This window comes from Camelus bactrianus, chromosome 24, assembly GCF_048773025.1.
Source record: "Camelus bactrianus isolate YW-2024 breed Bactrian camel chromosome 24, ASM4877302v1, whole genome shotgun sequence".
Classification (NCBI taxonomy): domain Eukaryota; kingdom Metazoa; phylum Chordata; class Mammalia; order Artiodactyla; family Camelidae; genus Camelus; species Camelus bactrianus.
This window is the reverse complement of record NC_133562.1, coordinates 17,340,755-17,368,472: the sequence shown is the minus strand read 5'-3', so window position 1 is coordinate 17,368,472 and position 27,718 is coordinate 17,340,755. Positions and strand designations below refer to the sequence as shown.

The 27,718-nt window shown below is 46.0% G+C and overlaps 1 protein-coding gene across 4 annotated transcripts in view; it reads right to left on the bottom strand.

Moving 5' to 3' along the window:
- The window catches only part of MOCOS (molybdenum cofactor sulfurase), a 46,607-nt gene extending 19,425 nt beyond the window's left edge, over positions 1 to 27,182 (bottom strand). For 2 of the 4 annotated variants that reach the window (XM_045510836.2, XM_010947206.3), the window contains exons 1-9: positions 26,984 to 27,179; positions 20,449 to 20,538; positions 16,710 to 16,776; positions 15,280 to 15,924; positions 11,515 to 11,591; positions 9,308 to 9,507; positions 4,098 to 4,214; positions 3,275 to 3,736; positions 253 to 415 (exon numbers count right to left, since the gene is read on the bottom strand). In XM_045510836.2, the coding sequence (XP_045366792.2) occupies positions 253 to 415; positions 3,275 to 3,736; positions 4,098 to 4,214; positions 9,308 to 9,507; positions 11,515 to 11,591; positions 15,280 to 15,924; positions 16,710 to 16,776; positions 20,449 to 20,538; positions 26,984 to 27,125 (1,963 nt within the window). In that variant the 5' untranslated portion in view covers positions 27,126 to 27,179. Of the gene's footprint in view, positions 1 to 252; positions 416 to 3,274; positions 3,737 to 4,097; positions 4,215 to 9,307; positions 9,508 to 11,514; positions 11,592 to 15,279; positions 15,925 to 16,709; positions 16,777 to 20,448; positions 20,539 to 26,983 lie in introns of all 4 variants that reach the window. The other 2 variants (XR_006722035.2, XM_045510837.2) reach the window with 2 other exon arrangements.
- Between the last annotated feature and the right edge of the window lie 536 nt (positions 27,183 to 27,718).

Here is a 27,718-nt window from a genome sequence, read left to right as displayed (position 1 = left end):
TGTAATTTCAAAATTTACACCTCTTTACTTTCTCTTTACTTTACTTTGAACTGTTAGATCTTTGCCTCTTCCCAGAAATTTCCCCAAATAGCACAAGAGGAACAAACTTTCTGTTGTCTCTTCTAGACATCATTTCCCTTACTTTGGGATTATTTTAATATTTAGTAGAGGAAAAGCCATGATTTTACTTTCATAAGAGAGTAAGAGCTACTCTTGACAGCTGCTTTGTGAAAATGAACCCAGTTTTCACACCTCGGGCTTGGATGACCATGATCCTTCGCTGCAGGTCAATGAAGGGCTGGATCAGGCAGAGCCGGGGCTCCTGCTTCTGACTCAGGCAAATGCCATTGTGATTCACAACCATCCAGCTCCGGTCGTACAGCAGCCCTTGATTTCCTAGAGGCCACCTGGTCACCTACACAAAAAGGTAAATGTATTCTAAGCCAGGGCTCCTCAAAAATGATCTTCACATTTATCACACAGTGGCTGGACAAATGGAGATGGACTTCAGGAATTAAGTGCAGACTCTTGAAGGAAGAAAGCTAGGAAGAGAAGGAAGTAAAACAAAGAAGACCATGCAAAGGAGACTATGCAGGATCGAGATACCTTCCATTCACCCTCCAGACCCAGTATCCACCCTTCTCCACTTCAACCTGTTTTTTAGGTAGGTAATGCGTGTGCACAGTACAACATTCTGGGAGCATGAGAGCAGGTCTCCCCCCAGCCCTACGTCCCGCTCCCCTCCCCACAGGTCTCCCCTGCTCCTGCTTTCTCTGTGTCCTTCCACAGTGGTGGATGCCTGAACAGGCATATCCTGGTGCTACAGACAGATTTCTTGCACAATTGTGGCTACACTGGAATGGCTGCTAAGTTGACCCACTTTAAGTGTGGAAGTTTTCCTCAATTCCTCATGTTTCTACAATGGCCAAAACTGGATAATAATAATAACATAACATAATAATAAAATAGTAATAATAATAATGTAGTATGGATTATAGCCCAAAGTATGAAATACTTACCCATAAATCCATACCGACATAAATAAATGATGGATTAAATAAATAAGTAGGAAAAGTCAAATCTCTGACATAGAAGAATCCTGAATAATTGACGTAGATGTTACCCCCTCAAGAAGGTGGAGCATAACTCCTCACCCCTTAAGTATGGGCTACACTTAGTGACTTCCTTCCAAAGGAAACCACCATTAAATGATTATTTCTATGGGAAAACATGTTTTGAATTACAAACTTTTAGAAGACCATCTATCACTGGGAGGCAGTTCTCCACGGATCTCTGATTTCCGCACATCTGTCTTAAGGAGCAGAAGCACCATCTGCTCTTTTGTTCCAGGCTGTCTTTTCGAAGATGTTTGAAGAGTGAACAGCCATACAACCCCCTGGAGTAGAGGGCAGGTTTGCTCATAGTCCAGTATTGTAAAGATAACGGCTCCTTCCTGATCGAAGACTACACAGGTTGGCTTGCGTCCTATTGTGAAGGAGGCAGGTTTCCTGAGTTAGGGGCACCTTAACATGAGCAGCTGCAGCTTCCATCTGGGCTGCTCTGGACCCTCTCTTGGGACTTGGCAGGGCAAAGGGAAGCAACACAAACATGAAGCTCATGATGCCTGCTGGGCTGTAAGCAATAAAGTCCTTTATCTCTGACCCAGGGATCTCATGTCTTTCGTCAGCATCCATGAACCTATGGCAGGCTAGTTTGTGAGCTCACAAGGAGGGCAAAATCTCAGGCCCTGCACAGTTCTTCACACCCGTTTGTTGGAACACATCTATAATTTTTTATCCTTTGATTTGTCACCTAAACGAGTAAATTACTGGTTTCCTCCTTCCTTCTTCCTCTTTGTCTGAGCCAAGTTGTCAGCCAGCGTGTCTGTGTTGGGGGTGAGGGAAACTGCCATGAGAGGGGTGAGGTTTCAGCTGGTGCAGTGCGGATTTTGGTTACAAAAGGAGTTGAGCAAATAAGTATTCATTGAGGACAGTGCGAGCCTGGTTTCTCACAGGAGTTACAAATGCGGAAAGGGGAACAGCTAAATAAGCCCTGTGGTGCTGGATTGGAATTAGAGGTATTAGTGTGAAATCATGGCTTTAGGTAGATGGATGGATGGATAGACAGATCATGTGTGTGCACACACAGTGTAGAGTGTTTCCTTTCTGAGACATCGCACTCCTTGAGGGAAGGAACCATTTCCATTTTGCCCATCACTGGACAGCAGGTGCAGGCCCAGGGCCCGGCAGGTAGCAGGTGCTCAGTGTATACTTTCTGAATGAGCAGATGGATGGCTAAAATGTGAAACCTCACTGAGTCTCAGTGTAAAATGGGACACTAATTCTTGCCCTGCTATCTGGGCAACGTGGCTCCTCTATGAAACATGACTCATCTGTGAAAGTAAAATCTTGATACGCCTCACTTGCCTCCATTCTGGAGTGGAGGAGGACTTGCTCGTTTATAGTCTCAGATTGGAGGATGGGCTCCTGTGTGAACACCCCCGAAATGCAGGCAACAAACAGCCTTGACCGTGGTATGTGTGTCCAGGAGCCAGAGAGCCTGTCATCGCAAAGGCTCAGAAGTCTGGGACCTTTGCCAGGGACGCGGGACACATACAGATCATAGAAAGACAGGCTCAGAGGAAGCTTGGCCACAGCAGAGGGCTCAGGGCCAACTGGCCACCCAGGGCAGGCACTCCAGTCTCCCGGCTCATGTGACTGCCAGGCCAGCGTGTTTCCAGACACGACATAGCTCACTTCCACAGGGAGAGCAGAGCAGAACCGTCTCGTGAGAGCATGGACCCAAGGAGTCAGCAGACCCGGGTTCAAATCCTTACTCTGTCATTTACTAGGGGGTCATGAACTGGGCAAAGTGCTCAACCTCAGTAGCCCCCAGGCTCCATGTCTATAAAATGGGGGTGATATATTACCACACACCTCATATTATTGTTTTCAGGATCAAATGAAACAAAGTAGGTAGGTACAATGCTTCAGCAGGGAGCCAGCACACACATTCAGTGAAAGTTACATCCACAGCTATAAACGGTGACTAGGTGTTCACACTCAGAAACCGAGTCCTCTCAGGGCTCCCCATCAGCAGGGTCATGTTCAAAAGTCAGCCCAAACTGAAAAAGGCAGAATGAGAGTGGCTAATATGACTTTGATTTTCTGCATGCTTTTCTGCACTTTCTGCACTTTTACCTTTGCTTTATCAAAAAACATTATAAAGTAAACAAAAAAGAAGCAGTCTCTTTAGCTGCCAGTAAAACCCTTACCTCAAATGCAGCACAGGATTTGATCGGGTAGATGTAAAGGTTGGTGATGACACGTGACCCAAGGTCCCCATCTGGGACACCTGCAGCTTTCTCTGAAGGGGTCAGCTGGGTTCCAGTGGCCTCCAGCAGAGGTGGGCACAGACCCACAGCATGCACAGTGGTGAGTGAGTTGTTCCAAACCCTGGCGTCTGGGGGAGCATCTTCCTGAGGTGAGGGACTACGTGTGGCCACGATGGCAGGCACAGCGTCCTGAGCCTCGCTCCCTGTTGGTGGGGCTCCAGCCTCCCCGGGGGTGGCCAGAGGGAGCTGTTGGCCATGAGGCGGGCACAGATGGGTTGCTATGATGAATCTGAGAAAGGCCTGGGCATCCTCCAGCGTGGACATGTATCCGAATGAAATCCTCACGGATCCCGTCGGCTGCCCATCAATGAGGTCCACGTCGTCTCCGCAGACATGACCAGCCTAGAATGAAACGAAATAAGCCAGCTAGAGTGACTCAGTCCTCACGGATAAAGTGGAAACCTTCCCGTGAAACAATTTTTGTCAATTTCATGTCCGAGCGCACTTTCACATTAGCTTGCCCCCTGTTAAAAACCCTCTTCTGCTTTACAATTTCCACCCTCAAAGTGAAAAATGACTGCCATGGAGATACTATCTTGCAGCATTTTCTATTTTTGTTGACCCCTTTTCCTTTGCACAGTCACAGGTGGGCTCAGAGAAATAAGCTTGCAGATCCAGGCTCAACCCCAGACACACGACCAGCCTCCAGGGCAGTTGGAGGCACTGCCATTGGGTCTCGCTGGCCACAGGGTCCAGTACCAACCTGAAGGTGCTTCTTGACCATCTCGTCACTTATCCCCAGGTGCCTCTGGCAGGCCCCAGTGTTACAGAAGCAGCCGGTTCGCACGTGGATGTTGTAGAGACTGGCCATTTTGTCTACCTGTGGGTTTAACATATGACGTGGAACCAGTGTTAGGAATGTCCAGTTTCACTCTGATTGCCCAGGAAAGAGTTACAAATCAATATTTGGGCCTCTCTTTCCCAACAGTAAGATGAAAATATGAGCTTGAAATTTTACTCTAAAATTTCATGACCTATCATGGGTTTATGAAACACATTTTATAAAATGTTACCAATAATTCAAGTTTATCCAGTTAGGTTATAGACATATGCTTGAGAAAAGTGAAAATATCAAATTCACACCAAATTCCAAGATCTCACATGTAAAACAAACAATCTGATTTTTCAAATGAGCAGAAAATCTGTATAGAAATATTTCCAAAGAAGACATACAGGTACATGAAAATGTGTTCAAGATCCGTAATCATTAGGGGAATGTAGGTCAAAACCACAATGAGATATCATCTCTCAAATGGCTAATATCTAGCATCTAACATCACACCTGTTAGAATGGCCATTGTCAGAAAGACAAAAATAACAAGAGTTGGAGAGAATGTGGAGAGAAGGGAGCCCTCGCGCACAGATGATGGGAATGTAAATTGGTGCGGCCACTATGGAAAACAGTATGGCGCTTACTCAAAACATTAAAAACAGAACTAATTGCTGGAACCATGATCCAGCAATTTCACTTCTGGGTATTTAGCCAAAGGAAATAAAATCACTATCTCGGAAAGATATCTGCACCCCCATGGTCACTGCGGCATTTACAACAGCCAAAACATGGAAACGACCCAAGTATCCATCAAAGCATGAATGGATAAAGAAAATGTGATGCATATAAATATACAATGAAATACTACTCAGCTATAAAAAAAAAAAAGAAATCCTGCCATTTGTGGCAACATGGATGGGCCTTGAGGGTATCATGCTAAGTCATAATGAAAAGAGCGAATAATTAAGTCAAAGACAAATACTGTATGATCTCACTCATACGTGGAATCAAATCAAAATTCACAGATACTGAGAACAGACTGGGGGTTGTCAGAGGCAGGGGATGGAGGGTGGGTGAAGGTGGTCAAAAGACACAAACTTCCAGTTATAAGATAAATAAGCCCTGGGGATGCAATGTACAGCATGGTGACCATCGTTAACAACAGTCACATAACATTAACAACAAAATATACAAATACTATATTGTGCATTTGAAAGTTGCTAAGAGAGTAAATCTTGAAAGTTGTCATCACAAGAAAAAAAATTGTAACTCTGTGTGGTGATGGATGTTAACTAAATGTGTAGTAATCATTTCACAACATAAACATATATCAGATCATTACATCATACACCCAAAACTAATATAGAGTTAATCAATTATATCACAATTGTTTTTAAAAAATTTAATAAATTAATTTTTGAAAAAAAGAGCCCACATGTTTCAAGTGAGATTCTCAAGACTAAAATCTGAGTGCAGCTGGGATGTGGAGCGGCTCCTTGGCGTCCTCTCCCACAGGGCTGAACCCACAGCAGTTTTACTGAGTCACCACTCAGCAGCCCTGCCTCGGCTCCCAGCCCAGCTGTAAACATCCCTGTGTTGACATTGTGTGTTATTGACTGCATTTCATAATGTCCCAGACTTCGAGTTGAATCACAGAACTGTTACTCAATCCAGAAGTTCCAAGGCTCTTTCCTGCCCCCTGGCAGCTGGACAGGTGATTCGTATTCGCTCAAGGCTCAAAGGTGAGCCGGCACGAGGGATGTTTATTCCAGCTCCTCTGTTTGTGGCTCAAAGGGCTCTATTCCTCCACGGGCCTAGGAACCCAGTGAGGGCCCCCAGCCTTGGTGACTCAGGCTAAGCTTGGAGGAGTCCTCTAATTACATTCAAGCAAAGAAACACATCTTTCCCGGCTGGATAAGCCTTTGAAACTTTTCTCCCTGGGAAGTATGTGTGGGGTGGCCAGAAGCACTAGGAACATGACACCTCCTGCAGACACAGGTCACCAGGCGGTCAGCCCGGCCTCCTTGCTGGGCAGTGCACAGCAGTGATCCACCCCCCACCCCCTGTCAAGGCCACAGCGGTCTTCACTTTAGCCACCTCCCCTGGACTGTCAGAATGAGAAGAAGCCAACTCTGCTAACGAAATCCAGGAGTCGTCTGCTCTTGGAAGTGAGACTTGGTGGCACCACTGGATCTGGCCAACTCCACCTCCAGAGTCAGGTGGTCTCCAATTAAGGGGTAACCTCTTGGAAAGCCCTTCACTCCCGGACCCCATCTCCTGCCAAGCTGAATTAGAAGTCTCCCATGCCCGCTATGTATTCACTGTTCCAGCTACCATGGCCACAAAACAAGCAACCCAAACTTGGTGGCATCATGACTCCATCTCCTCTCACCCTGTGAGCCCTGTGGAATCCCACACAGCCACGGCCGTGCCCAGCCAGATGAAGGAGGTGTTTGCTGCTGCTGGATGAGTGCTGCATCCAGGGAGGGTGAGAAACCAGCCTGACCACAGTGCAATGGAGCAGTTGCTCATACCAGCCTGCTGTGGAGGGGCTGTATATTGTATCTCATTTAAACCCATCAGCGGGGTACACTGTTACCTCCATTTCATGGAGTCTTGGGGAGTTTATATTAACTCACGCAAACTTGCAGAGCCAGCGAGAGGCAGTCCGAATCTGAACCCATCCTCCTAACCACTGGGTAGAGTGATTTCTACCAGAGCGGAGAGTGACAGTCAGAGGCCAGGATATCAAAAACCAGAACCCAAAGGCTTCTCATGCTTTTACACATCCCCTGAAAAAGAGACAGCCAGAACCAGCCATGACACCATCTGATCTTTCTAAAAATTCCTCAAGTCCCTGTGGGATTCCCGCACGTAAAGTAGCCCAAGGAAACCAAAGCTGGACTTTCCTGAGCCGGCAGAGGTGGCCGTGCCTCAGCCACTGCCTCCATTCATAGCATGAGCTTCCTCTGCAAACACACGTGGGGAGAAACCCATCCTGTGTGCGGGCTCAGGGAATGAGAGTCCTGGTGAAGTCAGAGAGACACTTGGAAAGACCTCTTTCTTTTTTAGTTTTATTTTTTTGTGAGGTACAGTTGATGTACAATATCATATAAGTTACAGGTATGCAACATAGTGATTCACAATTTTGAAAGGTTATATTCCATTTATAGTTATTATAAAATATTGGACAAGCCGCTTTGAGGCCTCTCTGGGCCAATGGGGGATTCTTTCACCCTTCTGCCAGCCATAACACACTTCATGGTCACCTATCCAACTACCTCCATACCCCTCAGGAAATACAAACATTTTAGGTTCAAGAATGAAGCTTACCATACCAATTACCTAGAATAACACATTTAAGAAGGCAAACCTTTGGTCCCAGTGTATTTTTCCACTTGCCCCCCACCAAAAGCATTTAAAATGGTCTACTTCTCAATCTAAGTGTCCATTAACAGATGAATGGATAAAGAAGATGTGATATATATATATGTTTTATATATATATAATATATATTATATATAGCTGATATACAATATTATATATACTATATATTATATTTATAATCAGTGGAATACTACTCAGCCATAAAAAAGAATGCAACTTTGCCATTTGCAGCAATATAGATGGACTTGGAGGACATTATGCTAAGTGAAATAAGTCAGACAGAGAAAGAGAAATACTATATAATATCACTTATATGTGGAATCTAAAACATACAACAAACTAGTAAATATGACAAAAAAGAAACAGCCTCACAGATACAGAGAACAAATTGGTGGTTATGAGTGGGGAGAAGGGAGTGGGGAAGGGCAATTTAAGGGTAGGGGATTAAGAGGTATAAACTCTTAAGTATAAAATAAGCCACAAGGGTATACTGTAAAACACAGGGAATGTAGCCAATATTTTATAACTATAAATGGAGCATAACCTTTAAAAATTGTGAATCACTATATTGTATACCTGTAACATATAATATTATGTATCAACTATACCTCAATCAATCAATCAATCAATCAATTTAAACACTGGGGAATAAATTGCCTGCTTTTGACTGGTGTCGGGCTGCTTCTGCTGCAGTAGGGGGTCTGCACAGTAAACCCACCCAAGAGACAGCCTGTGGTTGCAGAGTGTCAGCCCCCAGACACCAGTAAGAACTGACATTTCCCCCAGAAGAATATTTCTCAACTTTGTTCCTCGGAAAAGTGGACATGATTCCTTGAGAAATGACTTTGAGAAATTCTGGGTTTAACCGAGGTGGACAGGGATGGTGGCTTTCAAGGAAAGATGAGCACCATCTTCCAAACTTCCCTGATGATCCAGTCTGCTCCTCACAGCCGCTCTAGAAACCTGGGCTCAGGGAAGGGAAGAAAGACTGTGACACCCTGACCTGGTGACCTCCTCCTGCCATGGGTGCTCCGTGCGACTCTAGACTTTATGATGTAATGGGCAGTGACCAGCTTGCTCAGCTGTGGCAAGGATCCTGGCAGTTCCCAAGCTGAAAACCACTACTTGCCGTGTTTCCATGGGAAAATTCAAACAAAGGGTATATCTGCAGGAACTATTTTATAACCAACTTCCCAAATCCTTTGAACTCATAATATGCATGAACCACAGCAGAAATCAGGGCTTTTGTGCTACTCAGGACATCACTTATGTTATGAGTTATGAGTTCCAAGCAACATGCAAACAAATGATGAAAGGCCATGGTTTTGTGTGGCACTATATTATGGTCTGATGTATCGCCAGGGCTACCAAGATGTCTACGTGAAATGACCTCAGGCAGGCTGTTCCGTCTGCACTATTTCAGGGCATCTTCCCTTGCTGGCAAGCTGTCAGCCGCCCCCTTCCTGTTATCAGAGACTCACCTTCTCTCTTCCCACTTGAAACTGACCACCTGTGGCTGAAGAAAGAGAGATGAAGATCTAAATAGCCAAGCTTGTTAGAACTGCGTGTAAATGAGAGGAAAGAGCTTCTAAGGAAGGGCCAGTGATCTCTCCAACAGGGCATGGGATTTGTCTTGGCTCCTGCAAGGGTCCAGAGGCCTGGACTGCACATTTCAGGGCTCAGAACAGCTGCAGAGGTCCAGACAAGAGCGACCCTGTGATAAACAGGGTCAGCGAGATGGAAAGAAAGCCCACCTGAGAGTAACCAATGATCCTCCCGTGGTCGTCGAGCACGTTGAAGCTGATGACCGGACCCTGAACCTCCGGGCTGCTGAATTCAGAGTCGCTGTAAATCCGCACAACTGGGGCTCCATTGGGGTAGCGGAGGGCAGACAGGGCAGCGTAGGTGTACCGAGCCAGGGTAAAGGTGTGCTGCCTGACGTTCTCCATTCCACCTCAGGATAGTCACAGACACGAAAGGGAATCATGAACATCATAGAAAATTCGCTACAGTCGAGTTGTGTTAGACTCAGTTAACAATGTTGTGTTACACTATCTCATTTTTAAGAAAATGATTCTTTTTACTTTATTTTAAAAAAATTTTTTAAATTGTAGTATAATCAGCTTACAATGTGTCAATTTCTGGTGTACAGCATCATGTTTCAGTCATACATGTACATACATGAATTCCTTTTCATATTCTTTTCATTATAGGTTACTACAACATATTGAATATAGTTCCCTGTGCTATATGAAGATGAAGTCATTATAACTGGCAAACCTGGATCTTAGAGTAATGATTTTAAATACTTGTAAATAGTGTACGGTAAGCCCACACTATAAATGTTTAGGTCGTTGGCACCAAACAACAGTTTTCTGTTGCTGTTTCTGTAGAATTTTTCCTTTGGAATTGTTGTCATCTTCCTTTTTTTTTGTAATTAATGTTACTTAAGCACGCAGATAATTTAGATCCTTTCGTAACAGATCACAAAAATGTCCAATTTTGTCTTTAAATGTATAATTTTTTGCTGTTTGTTTTTGTTGGTGTTTAAACCATTTTAATATTATACAAAGCAATTAAGTATACTTCCTACAACATGGATGAACTCTGGAAATATTATGCTACATGAATTAAGTCAGACACAAAAGTACAAATATAGTATTATTCCTCTTATATAAGGTGTCTCGAATAGGTGAATTCATAGAAACAGAATTCATAGAACAGAAAGGGGGAGGGGAAACAGGGAGTTTAGTGGGTAGATTCTCAGTTTGGGAGGATGGAACAGTTTTGGAGATGGACAGTGGTGATGATTGCTCAATGATGTGACTATACTTAACGCCACGGAATTTTACACTTAAACATGGTGCACAGAGTTTGTTCTACAGAGTTCAACACAAATTTTTCCGAAAAAGAGTTAAGTAGGAAAAATTAGGGTTTACCTCACTGTGGGACTGTTACTGTCAATCTGCAGAGATGCCCTGCCCTTGTGGTTTGGATTCCCTGTTAGTATCTTTCCCTGTGAAAGTGCTCATTTCTCAATGTCTGTCTTGATTATCTCCTCTTTGTCTGGATGATGCCCAATCACCTCCCTGCATCACTGTCAGGGTGACCCTCCCTTCCCATGAATCGTGTCTGCCCCCAGTGTTGGGCTGAGGCTGCCCCTGGTTCACCACAGCCCCATCTGCATGTGGACGGGACAAGCAGTGCCACCCCGTTCTACAAGCTCAGCCTCTGGAAGGAGCGCCCAGAGCACAGCAGAGGGGTGAGACCTAGCTCACCAGACAGGGGTTCTTCCAGCCTTGTACCTTGTGTCAACCTCCCTTAGATGGGAAGTGGCATCCATCTGGGTGTCAGCCTCTGAGGAGGGTCCCCCCCCTGCTCACACACCCCAAGCACTTGTCAGGAAAGAACACATGTGTCATCGCAAAGGCCAGCAGCAGAGACAGTGGTTGGGAGCTCAGGGTTAAGCATTAGTGTTGCCTGAGTTTAAATCCCAGCCCTCCCAGGTCTCAGCTCCCTGACCCCGAGGAAGGCATTTAGCCTCTCCGAGCATAAGCCCCTCTGAGGGCAAAGCGGGCTCATCATAATGCTCCCCCATGGGGAGACCCAGCAAGGTGACAGCCCAGTAAGGTCTCACGTCTGTAAGCATTCCCAGGGCAAGGACCAAGGATGGCTCCTCTGCTTCTGCGAGGTTATTAATCTCTGGGTTGGGAATGTCTCTCGCTTGTTAAAATGTTCTTTTAACCAACACACACACACACAAAAGCCCCAGTCTCTTGCTCTTGCCTCAGAAGTCATTTTTGGAAGTTCTTTCAAACCAGCTTCACCTGCATTCAGTGTAGAGCTTCCACGTGCCAGTCTGTTGCACCGTCCCTCCTACATCCGGGCCCCCCCCATGCCAGGGCTCCCTCAAGGTCACAAGCAACAGGAGCAAATCCACATGATACCGCTGTCCACTGACCTGTGAGGTGCTCGAGGGCATCAAATCCATGTTTTAGTGCTATGATGTCAAGGAACGAGATTGTGCCATCTTCAAACCTGTAACAATGGTGAGGGAGACGAGGTCACGGGGTGGTCGACGCCTCCATGAGCATTTTGCGCGTGTAATGATGAGGCTTTGCCTCTAGGCTTAGCCGTCATCTACGAAGACCTTCCCTCTGCTGCCTTAGACGACACTGCCCTCGCCTCCTCCCCTCGGGACAGAGGGCTGTGCACCCCAAGACACATGCGGGCTGCCTCTGGCCCTGACCTGCTCTGCAGGTTTCTCAGGATCAGCTGGCAGTGGCGATAAAAGACAGTCACCACATTGGAAGACTCTGGACTTGCCAATAAACCGCAAGCGCTGTGGGCCATTGAAATGCTGCCCTTGACCCCAAGAGAACACCTCTGACAGGGCATCAATTCAGTGAGACCAGTCGGGCAGCCATGAAGTTCTTAACAAGAGTCTATGATTCCAAAGTCTACAGAACCACAGGCTTTGGTAAAAATTACAAGGCTGTCAGTACAGCAGAGGTGTACCTTCCTGGTTATCAAGGTGTTCATTATGTTTGCATTTTATAATTCATGTAGGCAAAATATTCATCAAATCTTTATTGTCTGTGCACCGCATGCCGGGCACTGTGCTGGGTGCTAAGAATACAGCAGCGAACATGACAGGTAGAAGCCCTGCGCCTTCACGGGGCTTCCATCCTCCTGTGGGCACAGATACAAGGAGCAACAAACAGCAAACATGCAGAGAAGCCAATTAAGCAGCGAGCCAGGTGGTGACAACTGCAAGGAAGCTGCCCAAGCAGGAGGGCTGGCGGCTGCTTTAGAGGAGAGGTCGGGGGACGTCCTCTCCGAGGGAGATCATTCGAGCAGAGATGGAGTGGACGTAAGGGGGCGAGGGAAACCGCTCAGTTTTGAAACAGCTAAGCTCACAGTTTCCGGGGGAAACTGCATTCCAGGGAGAGGGTACAGGTGGAGGGGGAACAGCAGAGAGGTCAGAGGGGCCGAGAGCAAGTGAGCAGGGCGGAGAGTGTAGGAGAGCAAGTCAGAGAATGCCCCCTGGGTGGGACAAGTGGCCAGAGGGCTCTGTGCAGAGAGGAGGGACAGGATGGGGCCTAGGTTTTGATAAGACACCTCTGGCTGCTGCACTAGCGAGGAGGAAGGCTGGGTGACAGTGAGAAGATTCCAGCAAGCATCTGGATAAAGGATGGTGACACACAGCAGCCTGAGGACAGCTGAAGCTTTCAGTGGAAATATCACGTTTTGCATCTTAATACTCTAGGGATAAGAGTTGCTCAAAAAATCACTACTGCAATGTTAATTTCCTTATAAAACTAATGGTAATTAATAGACATACAGAATTAATCATGAATCGATAATGAATCAATTCATCATTAATTGATTGCTAGTAAACAAGTAAATAATTACTCTTTAATAAGTTAAACATTATTAGCCATTAACAGCTTAGGTTATTAATTGATCAATAATAAATATTTATTGATCAATAATTAATAAACTCTTAGGAGAAAAGGGAGGTGTTTTTGTTTCCATCAAGTGTTGTCTCTCATTGGGTTATAAAATAGAAAACATTAAGAATGTGGTCCAGGTACATGTTCGAGAAACATTTGGTTGGGTATTAAATCTCTAGTCTGAGTTCTAGGTCTCGGTTCATAAGAAAAAAAAAAAAAAACGAGGCTTCTAATGGTAAATAAATACATTCAGCTTTCTGGGAATCTTGGTGCAGTATCTGCTATAAGGCAATTCACCCAAATTGAAGGAAAGAGGTCTGGTCCAGCCCAGCCCACCCACGCCCCGCCTGCAGTGAGCTGCACTGCTCTGGGTGTTCAGGAGTCCCTATTGGCTAAAAAAAGTTTGGGTTGTCGTTTGGCGCTGCCTTTAATGTGTACGATGCACCTGTCATTCTTTTCTCACTTGGTTATACTACGTGCTGCTTTATCACACTTTGATTCCAAAGGTTTTACATGGCATTCCTGTTTTAGAATCCCCCAGCTACGGAGAAGCCCTAAATAAAAGAGATATCAGGTAGCCACATCGTGTGCTGATGCCAGCTCGGTCTTGGTGCTTCACCTATATTAGCTCTGAAGAGCTGTAGCCTTTTAGAGGCTCACTTGAGAGGAAAAACATGAGGAGCAGAGGTCAAGTCACACGGCCCTGTTCCCACAGCCAGTGTGCCCCGGGGCCAGGATTCGCTCCCCAGGGGTCTGGCTCTGGGCTCTACACTCTGGACCTAGGCCTCTACTTCCGAGGCCATGCCCCCCCACTGCAGGCCCCTGGTCTCTAGGGGATCTGACCCACCTCCTCATCCAGGCTCCGGGGCCTTCTCAGGCACCAGCTGGGTGACTAGCTCCGTCCCAACACCGCAGTGCCCCTGCTGGTGGACCCAGCGGAACCCTGGTCAGCTGCCACTCTCACCCTCATACATTCAAGCACACGGGTCCCAGCCACCGCCATCCGGGAGATTCCGGGCTTGAGCCACACCGCCCGCCCCTGCACCCTGAGGAAGACAAAGGTACCAAGAAACCCAGGCAAGGAGCTGCCTGCCCACAAACTTTCTCTGTTAACTCCCAGGGGGGCTCACAGCAGCCGCTGTTAGCAGTGCCCTGCAAGCCTGGTAGCCTCTGGTTTAAACGATTATTCTCGCTGACTAAACACCAAGCTGAGCTGATTCCAGCTGCTGAAAACCAGCTATGCTGTCAACGCGCGTGCACACTTGTCCCAAATGGTGCCGTCTTTTTTTTCCCCATGAATATGAAACTTTACTTCAAGTTTTCTTGTTTATATATTATTCAAACAGATTAAAAGGAGAAACAGATCAAGTTTCATGCCTCTCTTTCATTGCAATTCTCAGTACCTCGATCAAGTTCCTTCCACTCTTTCCGCTTTTGTAGGTGAAATAATTCTTGGAGTCGATTGCTGCACTGACGCTTGAAACCTGATCATTGAATAAGCCTGTGATTTAGCAAAAAACCAGGCACACCGGGCACGTCTGCCCCAGCTGCACACTGAGGATTCTGGTCTCTTTTTGGAAATGGCCTTACATTTCCAGTTAGTTTAGTTGCTATGATTTTTCCCTTGAACAAGTTTGCAAAGTTGTGTTTTTTTTTTAAGGAACTGTACTTGCCCACAAGTCCGAGGCGGCTCTCTATAGTCTCAAGATATAGCACTGCTTAGCTGCAATTTGTGGGAAGTGACATGTGCCTGTTTAATGAATTTTCTGGTAAACCCTATCTTGCTGTCTCGTTACTCGGAATTTTGAGTGGCTTCCTTCTGGAAACGCTGCTGCTACCGAGAGGACACAGGCTGCTGGTTGTTGTTTTCAAGGCACCCCTGTTAATATTGTGGTTTTTGTTGTTGTTATTTATTGCTATTTGTTTCTTTCTACTAAGGGTGCTGTCTTTTTAAAATCACTGCTTTAATTGATGCCCCCCTCTTGCCAGTGCTCTGAGCAAAGGGTGGTGCCCACCCTCCTGACTCCCTGGAAGGCCTTCCCCTATTTTGCCCGCAGCCCTTATCTGCAGGCCCCTGTCCTCCCACAGCTGTGACGCCCACATGTAGGGCAGAGACCACAGTCACCTATGGCAGCTCCAGACCACCTCTGCCTCCCAGATCCGAGCCCTGCCAGCCAGCGCGGTTCTGGCCCCTTACACAGTCTTACAGGTGGCACAAGCCAGACCCCAGCCTTGCTGACTTCTGGCCGCCACTCACATCCCCAGGTTACCTTTCAGCCACCGACTCTCTTGGGATATAGAAATCGTCTCCTGCAAGGTACGCAGCGGCCGTGCCTCCTCCAAAGTAGGTTTTCCTCAGCAGAGGAGCCGAACGATTATTCACCAGCAGAGCTCCCAGGCCAGTGGGGAACCCAAAGATCTTGTAGAAGGAGATGGGGACAAAGTCGGCCTGGTGAACCGACAGGTCTAGAGGCGAGGTGCCCACGTAGGCAGCCGCATCCAGCAGCACGAACCACTTCCCAGGCACGCTCATGGGGCGTGTGTGCCCGGACTTGACCTCTTCTATCCAGGACAGGGGGTATCTAGTTCCGGAAAAGTTACTCTGAGCCGGGTAGCAGAAAAGATGCGGAGGCTGGCAGTCCTGGTTGCCAGCGGCAGCAGCATCCTGTTTCTCCACCGACCACATGTCCTCAGGCCTGATTGGGATGGAAGTGACATTCATGGCCGCAGTGATCTTCCTCATGCCCACCACGGAGGTGTGACTGTCGGTGAGGTAACAGAACCAACTCCCGCTGCTCTCTGGGCCTGGGGACACCCACGGGAAAGCTTCTGCCACCAGTTTAAGAGCAGCCGTGCTCCCGGCTGTGAAAATCACAGTGTAGTCCTCCGGGGAGGTGTGGAAGTGCGCCAGGATCCTGGAAGAAGCACAGCATTAGGCAACTCCTTGGTCTCCCTCCAGTGTCAATGCTTGGAGGTAGCTGGTTTTCCACTACGACGTCGCTCTACCTTAATACCTAGGGAAAAACCGGATAGGCTTTGCCACAATTGTGAGGTTCCGGCAGGGGCAGCGGAAGTTGTGGGAAGAGGAGGCAAACAGGTTCACACTGGCAAAATCACCCAGCCTCCCAAATCTCCATCTCAAGTGGATAAGACTAAAATCCACAGCTACCTTAAACTCAGTTGAAAATACTCCCTTCTTGGTCCACTGTCTGGCTCTATCATAGTAAGTTTTAAGTCATCGACTTGTTCCATGTTGCCTTTAACATCGGCAACCCTATAGCAAGAGAGTATCACTTTCAGATTGGAAATAATTTGAAATTGTATTGATTCAAGCACCTTTAGGTACCGCCTAGAAATTATTGGCCAAAAACTAACAAATTTGTTATATGCAAATATTAGTTAAAGGGGGGGAAACTGAAAAAACAAGATGTCTAAACATGAAACATGAAAGGGGGAAAAAAAAACAGAGAAATTGTTTTTCTTCTCCCTGAAAACAAGATTTAGGAACCTGGGTCACTCCTCGTCATTCTGGCCCCAGGAACTCTGGCACCAGCCCAGAGCCACACACAACAGCTGTCCCTCACTGTCATGGTTCTGGGTCTTCCTGAAAATAATTCAAAACTTCTGTGGGATGCAGGCAGGAGGCAGGAAGTCCATCCACCCACAGGCGCCCTCCCAGGCTGGCGCCCCTGCTGCTCACCTGTAGCGCACCTGCTCCACCGTGTCGTGGGTGAGCTTGCTGCTGATGTTCTGGCTGTGAGGATTACCTGGCAGGTTACAAAGACAGAGCCGTTGAGTCACTACTTGCGGTCTCTCCTTTTGTATTCCTCCAAATCCCTCTCCTTCAGTTTCTCAAAATGTAAGCCAAAAAAAAAAAAAAAATCATACGACCCAGCAGTTTCACTCCTATATACTCTTGAGAAATGAAAACATATGCCCACACAAAGATTCATGTACATGCATGTTCACATTAGCTTTATTTGTAAAGCCAAATTCTGGGAACGGCATAAATGTCCATCAGCTGGTGAACAGATATAAAAATACGGAAACACAAAACAGGGAAACAAACAGATAGACAAAACAACCGAAAATTATGTGGCTATAAAAAGGGGCAAACTACTGGCCATGTCACAATTGAACCCCCCAAAAATTAAGTAAAAGACACCAGACACAAGAGGTCATCTATTGTATGAGTCCATTTATATGAAATGTCCAGCAAAAGCAATTGTGCAGGGATACAGAAAGTAGTGGATTAGTGGTTGCCGGGGGTTCGGGGGTTCAGTGCCCGGTGGGGAGGGGTTGTGGGAGTAGGGAGGTGGGCATCAGAAAACTGACTTGGAGAATGAGCGTGTTCTGAATGATTTATAGTGGTGATGGTACCACTTGGTAATGTTACTCAGAATCACTTAATTGTACACTTGAAATAGGTGAGTTTTATATGTACAATATAACTTTATAAAGCTGTTAAAGTAAAAGCGTTGCCTCACAAGAGGGAATCTGGGAGGTGCATTTTGGAGATGGAAATCAGCTCGGAGGCAGCCAGGCCATTGCAAGAACCTTTCCTACAAGTTTCCCACTAGGTGGCCTGCCCAGCCCTGTTCACTGATTCCCGGGGGCCAAGCACACAACCTCAGGAGGCTGCCCTTTCCCCTACCCATGAGACCCAGCCATGAATGTCACTTAGTTTAAGTCCCTATCTGTTGCCTGCGTTCCCACCCCTGCTACTGGCACCACTCCTGCCTCCTTCTCAAAACACGTGCAGGGGGCCATCATGTCTCCCCCTAGGCCCCCATTCTCAAGGCCAAAGACTCACCCAATTTCACCCTTTGTCAATTTTGAGTGTTTCTCCCCTCCTGGTGTCCCCCCTGTATGTGTCCCAGAGCATCATTATCTCCCTCAAAATACACACCCAGGCGTGTATATGGAGTTTTCCAAGGGCCTGGCCTGCAGGGTCCGATCAGGTGCAGGACCACACGTGCACATTTAAGGCAGTCTTGGGCTTTTCTATTTTAGGGTTTTTTGTTTGTTTGTTTTTTCTTCTCGCACCACACCATAGGGTCACACTGGAGATCTGGCCATTGAAGCTACCAACCTTTCTTTCCCGTCGCAGCTAGTAACCTGTGGGATTGGATACTTATCCCCACTGCCTTTCATCACCTTGGCTTTTAGTCCCGCATCGTTAGGACCACCTGCAGTCTCGATTCCGTCACCTCTCAGGCCAGCACCTTCCCCACGGTTAGGACTCTTACAGGTTAAAGAAGAATGGCAGGTCTCTTTGCAAATCACGGATTAAAATCAAGATAAAGTCTCTCCCTGGAGACTGTGCCCCAGATTTAAATCTCTGCTGGCTACAGGAAACTTAGTGTGGCATTGCAGGACCATTGTGAAGCAAAGCAGTCTGGTGGGGGCTAAGGGATTGTGCTCTGGAGCCACACTGCCTGGAGACTGCCCCCCACCCCTGGCTCCCCAACTTCAGCGCTTCCTGACTGTGTGACGTCTGGTTAGTCACATACCCTTTCTGGGACCCATAAAGCACAAGTGATAACAGAACCTGTACCATAGCTTATGAGATGACAGAAGCTGTATCTTAGCTTGTCACCAGGATGGAGAGGATACAGGTAAAGCACCTGGAGCAGCACCTAAAGTGCGGGAGGGCCCAGGACGCGTTAGGTATCGCTAGTCTCATTAGCACGGCTACAGCTGCTGCTACTATTATTCCAAACTCCCTTTCCAAGGTTATCTCCTGATCACACTATGCTGACTGATGCCCTCGGTGACTGCCCATTGTTGCTAGAATAAAGATCAAACTCTCTGGAGCATCTCCAATGCCCCTACCTGGCTCTCCATCCATACCTCCACCGCTCTCCTCCCCTCCCTGTGTTCCAGGGCTGCTTCCTGGAACCACTGCAGGGTGTTGGCTCATGCTGTTCCATCTGCCCGAAATGCCGTCTCCTCCTTTTTCCCAAGTGAATTCCTGCTCATCCTCCAGCATCCAACCCCTTGCTGAAGAAGTTTCCCTGACACTCACACTGCCAATCACCAATCCTCTTTTGATACAGATCCCCACGGTGCCCAGGGCCTTTTGGTCACAGACTTTTGCTCAGATGATAATTTACTTTTTTTACATTTTACTTTTACATCTTACCCTACTTTACATTTTTACACATTTGTTTGGAGATCACTTGATTAAGGTCTTGTCTTGACTAGACCATAATCCATGAAGGCAGGGACTATGTTTTACTTTGTTCCCATTGCAGTGCCATGCTCCTGACACCAGAGTGACTTAATAAAAATATATGGACTCAGCAGGGCAGGGAGAATATAGCTCAGTGGTAGACTGTGTGCTTAGCATGCACAAGGTCCTGGGTTCAATACCCAGTACCTCCATTTAAACCTAATTACCTCCCCTGTCCAAAAAAAGACAAAATAAAATAAATAAATAAAAATAAATAAATAGATACCTGCACCCCAATGTTCACTGCAGCACTATATTCAATAGCCAAGACATGGAAGCAACCTAAATGTCCATCAACAAAGGACTGGATAAAGTTGTGGTATATTTATACAATGGAATACTACTCAGCCATAAAAAAGAATAAAGTAATGCCATTTGCAGCAACATAGATGGATCTGGAGATCATCATTCTAAGTGAAGTAAACCAGAAAGAGAAAGAAAAATACCATATATGTGGAATCTAAAATAGAAAAGAAAAGAAAAAAGAAGACACTAATGAATGCAGCTACAACACAGAAACAGACTCACAAACATAGTAAACAAACTTATGGTTACAGGGGGAAAGAGGGCCAGAAGGGATAAACAGGGAGTTCAAGATTTGCAGAGATTAACTACTATATATAAAATAGATAAAAGAAACAAATTTCTTCTGTACAGCACAGGGAACTATATTCAATATCTTGTAGTAACCTACAATGAAAAAGAATATGAAAACAAATATATGTATATATATGTATGATTGAAACATTATGCTATACACCAGAAGTCAACACATTGTAACTGACTATACTTCAATTTATAAATAAATAAATAAATAAATAAATAAACAAACAAATAGAGAGAGAGTGAATGAATGAGTGAGTGAATGTTCCTCCTGCCGCCCCACCCTCTGCACGATGCCAGCCCCAGAGGGTCACCGCACCACCAAACACAGCACCTTTGTACCCCTGTGCCCTTCCTGACACTGACCCCTTCTTCTGGAAGTAACCTGTGTGTCCCTGAACAGTTCCTCCCATCCCAGCAGCATATGTGCTACAGGGAGTCACTCCGGGTCCTTGCCTGACCCCCTCTCTCCTGGGGCTCACTTAACTTTGTGTGTTCAGCACAATCCCTGTCTTAACCTGACATTTATTAAGCATAGAAGTATCAGCTGAAGGTAGCTGCCTAATGTCCAATGCAAAAATCAGTTAGTGTTTTTCGTTACCATAAACATTTTCCATGAGATCTTTAGTGAAGTTTGTAAGCTGGCTCTGGGGGAATAACGTGGCTCCTGCATGGTCAAGGTAGACAGTTCCTAAAAGAAAACACAAAAGAAAGCTGTGGTTATTTTTCAGCGCTATTCCACTCATTTTACCTACATCTGGTTTGTGTGAGCCTGACCAGAGTCCATTTGTTGCGTTTAGGCATAATACCAGGCCACTGATTTCTTGCAGCCTCTTGCTATGCACCTCTTCATCCAAGTGTAGGCATAAACCATGAAGGACTGCACTTCCAACTGTTAATGACCTTTCAATCCCTGAGAGCCTTCCTGATTAATCTTCGGAACCAGGAAAAGCAGCCCTCACAGAGGAGGGGCCCAACAGATGCTCATGATTAATGACAGCAAAGCTATTTCATGTTATGACTCACACCCTATTTTGGAGTTTCTGTGAAGACTCCCTGACTGTCCAGCCCTGATTCTACTTTCCCATAGTGAGTTCCACAGTCTTCGATCCTAGCACAGCTTTGACAGCTTCGGAGATTACTAGGAATGAAAACAATCTTTCCAGTCTCATAAACAGAGAAAGACAAATTGAGATGACAGTGTGCTACCAAGCCTTATTAATCCGATCGCCCCAGATCAAAAGGTTGGGTAACTCACCGTGCAGGTGAGGGCATGGAGACACAGGCCCGCTGGTAGGAGGGTAAATTGGTACAACTTCTTTATGGACAACAGTTTAGCAATAGCTCATGCTTTAAAATGCAAATTCTTTGACCTAGAAATTCATCTTCTAGGAATCTATCCTATATATTGTGAAATGGCCTGTCAACCAAGCTATTCAGTGCAGCACTGTCTGCAACAGCAAAAGTTTGGAAATGTCTTAAATATCCATCAATATGTATTTAGAACAAAGAATTTATGTACACCCATCTAGCACTTTGTAAGTACTAACATGGAACAAACTCAGATACATCTCACAGACATACAATGTGAATAGATTCATTTGTTCTTTCATGCATGCACTTAACAAATATTTTTGTTTTGTTTTGTGCAGGATGGCTTTTTCATTTGTTTTATAACATCTTTATTGAGATTAATTCACATTATCATAAACTTCACCCTTTTAAAATGTACAATTTTGTGGTTTTAGTATATTCACAAAGTTGTGCAACCATTACCAGTATCTAATTTTAGAACATTTCATTCATCCCCAAAAGAGACTCCATTCCCATTGCCACTCAATTCCCCAATCCACCCAGCCCTAGACCCTGGCAATCACTAATCTACTTTCTGTCTCTATAGATCTGCCTATTCTGGATATTGCATATAAAGGGAATCATATAATATGTGGTCTTTTGTGTCTGCTTTCTTTCACTTACCATAATAATTCCAAGGTGCATCCATTTTGTAGCATGTATCAGAACTTCATTCTTTTTTATGACTGAATAATATTCCATTATATGGATGTGCCACATTTCGTTTATCTAGTCATCTGCTGATGAATATTTGGGTTGTTTCCATTTTTGCCTATTATAAGTAATACTGCTATGAATATTTGTGTACTAGTTTTTGTGTGGACATATGTTTTCTCCCGTTTGGTTGGTTATCCATTAAAAAATAATTTTTTGAAATTTTGATAAAGTCCCATTTGTCTATTTTTGTTTTATTGTTGTTTGTATTTTTGGTGTCATAAGAAACCACTGCCTAATCCAATGTCCTGGCAATTTATATGTATGCTTTCTTCTAAGACTTTTATACTTTTAGCTCTTATGTTTATGTCTTTGACTCATTTTGAGTTAATTTTTGAATACATTGTTGAGGTAGGGGTCGAATGTCAGTCTTTTGTGTGTGGATACACCATTTAAGAGACTATTTCTTATTGAGTAGTCTTGGCATCCTGTTGAAAGTAAATTGACTATAGATGTATGGGTCTATTTCTGGACTTACAATTCTACTCCACTGATCTAGGTTTCTATCCTTCTGCCAATAACAAATGGTCTTGATTACTGCAACTTTATGTAAATCTTACTTTTATGGAAAGTGTTGAGTCCTTCAACTTCATTCTTTTTCAAGGTTGCTTTGGGTATTCTGGGTTCCTTGCATTTCTATATGAATTTTAGAATTAACTTGTCAAAAAAGTACCTGGGATTTTGACAGGAATTGCATTGAATCTGTAGGTCAGTTTGGGAAGTATTGCCTTCTTAACGTATATTAAGTCTTTCAATCCATGAATACAGGATGTCTTTCCATTTATTTAGGTCTTCTTTTATTTCTTTCAGTGATGTTTTGTAGTTTTCAGCACGTAAGTCTTGCACTTCTTTTGATAAATTTATTCCTGTGTATCTTATTCTTGATGCTTTGGGATTTATTTCCTCTATTTCACTTTCATAGTGTTTGTTGATACTGTATAGAAATTGAATTGATGTTTGTATACTGATCTTGTATCCTACAATTTTGCTGAACTTGTTTTTTTCTTTTTTCTTTTTTAATGGAGGTACTGGGGATTGAACCCAGGACCTCATGCATGCTAAGCATGCAGCTCTACCACTGAGCTATTTCCCTCCCACCAAACTCATTTTTTAATTCTAATAGTTTTGTGTATAGATTTTTTTTTAGGATTTTCTATATATAAGATCATGCTCTCAGCAAGTAGAGATGTTTTACTTCTTCTTTTCTAATCTGGATGCCTTTTGTTTCATTTTCTTGCACAGTTATACTGGCTAGAACCTCTAGCACAATATTGAATAGAAGTGGTGAGGACAGACATCCTTGGTTTGGTCCTGATCTTAACAGTAAAGTTTTCATTCTTTCCCCATTAAGTAGGATGTTAGCTGTAGCCTTTTGTAGATGGCCTTTATCAGGTTAATTAAATTTCTCTTTATTCCTACTTTTTGAGTGTTTTTATATTCAAGAAATATTTATTGAGCACTTACTACGTTCCAGGCACTGTTCTAAGTGTTTGGGACGTAATAGCAGACAAAATAGAAGCTGGTATGATAGTGACAAAAATAAAATAAATATAAACTACTCCAGGTGATGAGAAATGTCATGGCTCCAACAAGGACCTACTGTACAGCACAGGGAATTATATGCAATTTCTTATAATAAGATATAATGGAAAAGAATCTGAAAAATACATATCTATTTGTATGTACATGTATAACTGAATCACTTTGCTGTACACCTGAAAGTAACACTGTAAATCAACTACATTTCAATAACAAAATAAAATTAAAGGCAGGGGAGGGTATAGCTCAGTGGCAGAGTGCACACTTAGCATGCATGAGGTCCTGGGTTCAATCCTCAGTACCACCACTTAAATAAATAAATAAATAAATTTACCTACCCCTCAAAAAGTTAAATAAAAGAAATGTTGTGGCTTAATTTTGTTTTAAAAAAAAACCCATATACACACACATAAATATAGACATCCACTAGGAAGGCACACAAGACACGAAAGGCAGCAGCTGACACTGGGGTGGCCACCATGGCTGCAGCTTGGAGTGAGAGAGGGGCTCCTCGGCCATTTTTTGTCCTCCTTTGGCACCTTTTGAATTTGGTACCAGGTAAATATATCACCTAGTCCAAAAAATTAGTTTTAAAATAATATTCTCATTTACTGAAGATTCCAAAATACAAAGGAACCACGGCAAAAGAAAGGCTTTTGTACACCCATGCATCAGGGATGTGCTCCTGGGGAGCCACAGTGTCCATGTGAAACCTGCTGCTGGGGAGCACCAGTCCTCTGCAGGAAGCCATTTCGGAGAAGGCTGCTTCGACCTTTGATCCAGTAGTTAACTTTGTAAAACAAGGCAGCCATGTTAGGTCAGCTAGAGACCTGATCTTATTAGAAGGTCAGCCAGCATAGTGGTTAACAGTGCAGAACCCAAGTCAACCAACCTGGGCTGAATCCTGCTCCACTGCTCTGCAAGCAGGGTAAGGGCTAAATGAGTTGGTATATGACAGTGCCTGGTCCAGTGCCTGGTGCACAGTAAACACTCCACAAGGCTTAGTTATTATTAGAAGAAGCAGGCAAACAACCCCAAACCAACTGGCATTAGGTCTTCAAGAAAGGAAATTCCAGGGTCTCTTCTGATTCACACATCTTCAGTTCTTGGTTCCACGTGAGCGAGTGGCCATCAATCAGCACCGTGAGGCTTCAAGACCCACTTGAACCACATCTGTGTAATCAATAGGCTCCCTCCACCAAAACAAGGACATTCCCACCCAGTTGGTTAGGCAAGATATTTCAGCACTTACAGGTTAAGCATTTAATTAACCAAATTCTCAAATCTGCAGGAAAACTATGGGGTGGAGGGGGGTGGGGTCAGGAGAAGGAAATAGAGGTGAAGCTTCTGTTATTTTGGTTTGGTTTAGTTGTTTTTCCCTGCCCTCTCTCTGGTTCATTTGTTTCTATGTGAAAAAAAAAAGGGGGATGTGTTCTAAGACTTCCTGTGGTGGGAAGGGTAAGTTTAGTCCACAAAAGTCTACTTCAACCATAATGTAGACAAAATGCTGGGAAATTGTACCAGATAGTTGATAGATAGATAGATAGATAGATAGATAGATAGATACATACATACATACATACATACATACACACACACACAGACAGACAGACAGACAGACAGACAGTCAATGCACAAAAACATTACCACAAATTCAGCAGATGTTAAACAGGCACTGAAAGCCAGCCTGGGATCCTGGCTATCACATCTAAACTCTACATTTGATAGAAAGGGCGCTGTTCTCTGAGAGACAAGAATGAAACAAAGAAGGATCTAGAACTTTCCCAGGGTTGAGGGATGAAGGGTGTGAAGGATGAAGGGTGTGACGGATCAGAGCTGGAAGGGACTAGTGGATTAAGGAGGCGTGATGCTGAAATAATTACCTACTGAACAATAAAAGCCCCTGGGATTTGCTTCAAAAGAATGGGGCAGCTTTCTCATGCCGCTGCACCTGTAGGTGCTCATTCTATCATTGTCTCTATTTCTGTGGGTAGGAAATTTCCATAACTAAAAAGTTTTAGAGAGAGAAGGAGAGATGGGGAGAGACAGAGACAGAAAGAGAAAGGATGTGGGAGCAGAAGAAGGAGTCGCTGTCTCCAGCAGGTGAATGGGTGGCTCTGAAAAACAAGGAGGGAGTAAAAAGAGGCCGCCAGAAGGGCTCCTGCCTCCTCCCTGAGCTTCCTTACTTAAGTACAGACAGGGGACACTGAAGGGGAGGGGCACTGAAGGAGGAGGCCAGAGCTCTTTAAGCCCCCAAAGAGAAAAAACAGTAACATTCCAAAACATGAGGAAATGACCCAAAGAGATGAAATCAGCTACCTGATTCCTCAAAGGCAAATCATGGTTGCTGTTCTGCCACAAGCAGGGAATCAGCACCAGCTGTTCACCAAGACAGAATAAATACACCTCAAATCTCAGTGCCTGGGGGCGCACGAGCTGCCCACTTACCCCGGGCCCCGCCCGTTTCAACCAGCACGCCTCTCTAAGGCTTGACGAAGCCCCTCACAGTAATGCCTGGCAGAAGGGTGAGTCTCAGCCCGATCCCATGCGGGGCCACGAGTTTGCCACGGGCTGGGAGGACCACAGGCCACCTGGAACTTGATTTCCAGTTGAACCTGCCTGTTCCGCCTTGCGGAACTCGAAGGCACAATGTGATCCCGGTCCTCACCAATTCCAATTTACAGGTTCGCCCTGTACTTAGAGTTCAAACTGTACGGTTTGCTAATTCTTCAGGTCCCCCAGCGAGCAGGAGTTCTGAGGTGGTGTTCCGACTGCACGAGTGATAGAGGGAACATATCTCAACATAATAAAAGCTATATATGACAAACCTACAGCCAGCATAGTACTCAACGGTGAAAAACTCGAAAGCTTCCGACTAAAATCTGGGACAAGACAAGGCTGCCCACTATCACCACTCCTATTCAACATAGTCTTGGAAGTCCGACCGCACGAGTGAGGAAAAGCAGACTTCGAAAATAAAAGCCACTGGGAGCGATCCCAGAGCAGTCTGGAGCTCAGCCTTGGGAGGTCCCGGCCCAGTGGCCGCAGTCCCTCGCTCTCCACCCCGCGCGCCCGCAAGTCGCGGTCCCAACCCCGCGCGCTGGCCGCCTTGCAAAGCTCCTGTCCCCGAGCGAGCACCCGAGCAGTCAAGGCCGCCGGGCATTCCTGCATTTTGCAACCCCGGCTACAGTTGGACCTTTAGAGTCGGGAGTCTCGTGGCAAACGAAGGCAAGAAGAATCTCAAGCTCTATTCGCGGAGGGCGGAGACTGGTGGAGAAGGACCACCACTGGGAAGTCTAAGGAGCAAGAAATCTTGGGGCCGCAGGGGCTCCAGGTGGGACCTCGGGGGGCCGCGTCCACCAAGGCGGCGCGTGGACGCATTCCCTGCAGGTCTTTCGATTCAAAATACATCCCCAGTGAGGTTACGCCGCTCCCACCTGGAGCAAAAGCTCCTTTCACGTCGGTTCTAGAAACCGTGTGCCCCGACAGCCGCCCGGCCAGGTCCGCGCAGATGCCCCCGCCGGTCTCACCTGCCAGGCGGCTGAATTCGCGCGCCCGCAGCTCCCTCAGGCTCCGTCGGCCGTACCCATACGCGAGAGGCTGCGGGCTCGAGTCCAGGAACCCCGCGAAGGCGAGCAGCTCGGCCCCTGGCTGCGCGGCCCCGCCGGCCATGACCCAGGCCCGCCCGCGGCGCCGTCCAGGCCGGTCGCGCGGGGGAAACGCCGAGGCCAGCCCGCCGCGGCTCCGCCCCCACCACGCCCCGGCCGCGCCTCCCAGCCGGCCAGTGTCTCCGGGTCCCTGCCGGGGGGGGCGCCTTTCCCGGCGGGCTCGGCTTGCCCCGGGAGCGCTGACTGGCGGAATTCCACTTCTTCCTACCCTTCTCCCACCTAGGGGTGTGGGGAGGGGTGCCCGTGGTGGTTGTCTCTTAATTGCTTTCCCACGCAGTCCACTGAGATGCCCCCAGACACTCGGAATACCAAGTTCTCAGTTATCTTCAGTCTCAGGGAGAAGCTTGTGGAAGAAGTAACGAATCCCTTTTTCCTGCTGGGCATCCTGGAACCTGGCGTTCCCCCCCACGCTGGACTCTCCCTAGCCCGAGCCCAGTGCAGCGCCCGAGACCCTCATTTTCCGTGGAGGGACCCTAGTGTGGGGGATGAAGAGTTTGCAAGGACACTCCCCGTGTTGCCAGTCCTTAGTAGGGCGTGTGCCCGGCGCTTCTGGGAATGCTGCTAAGCAAAAGGTGGAAGAGGGAAAAGACGGGATCT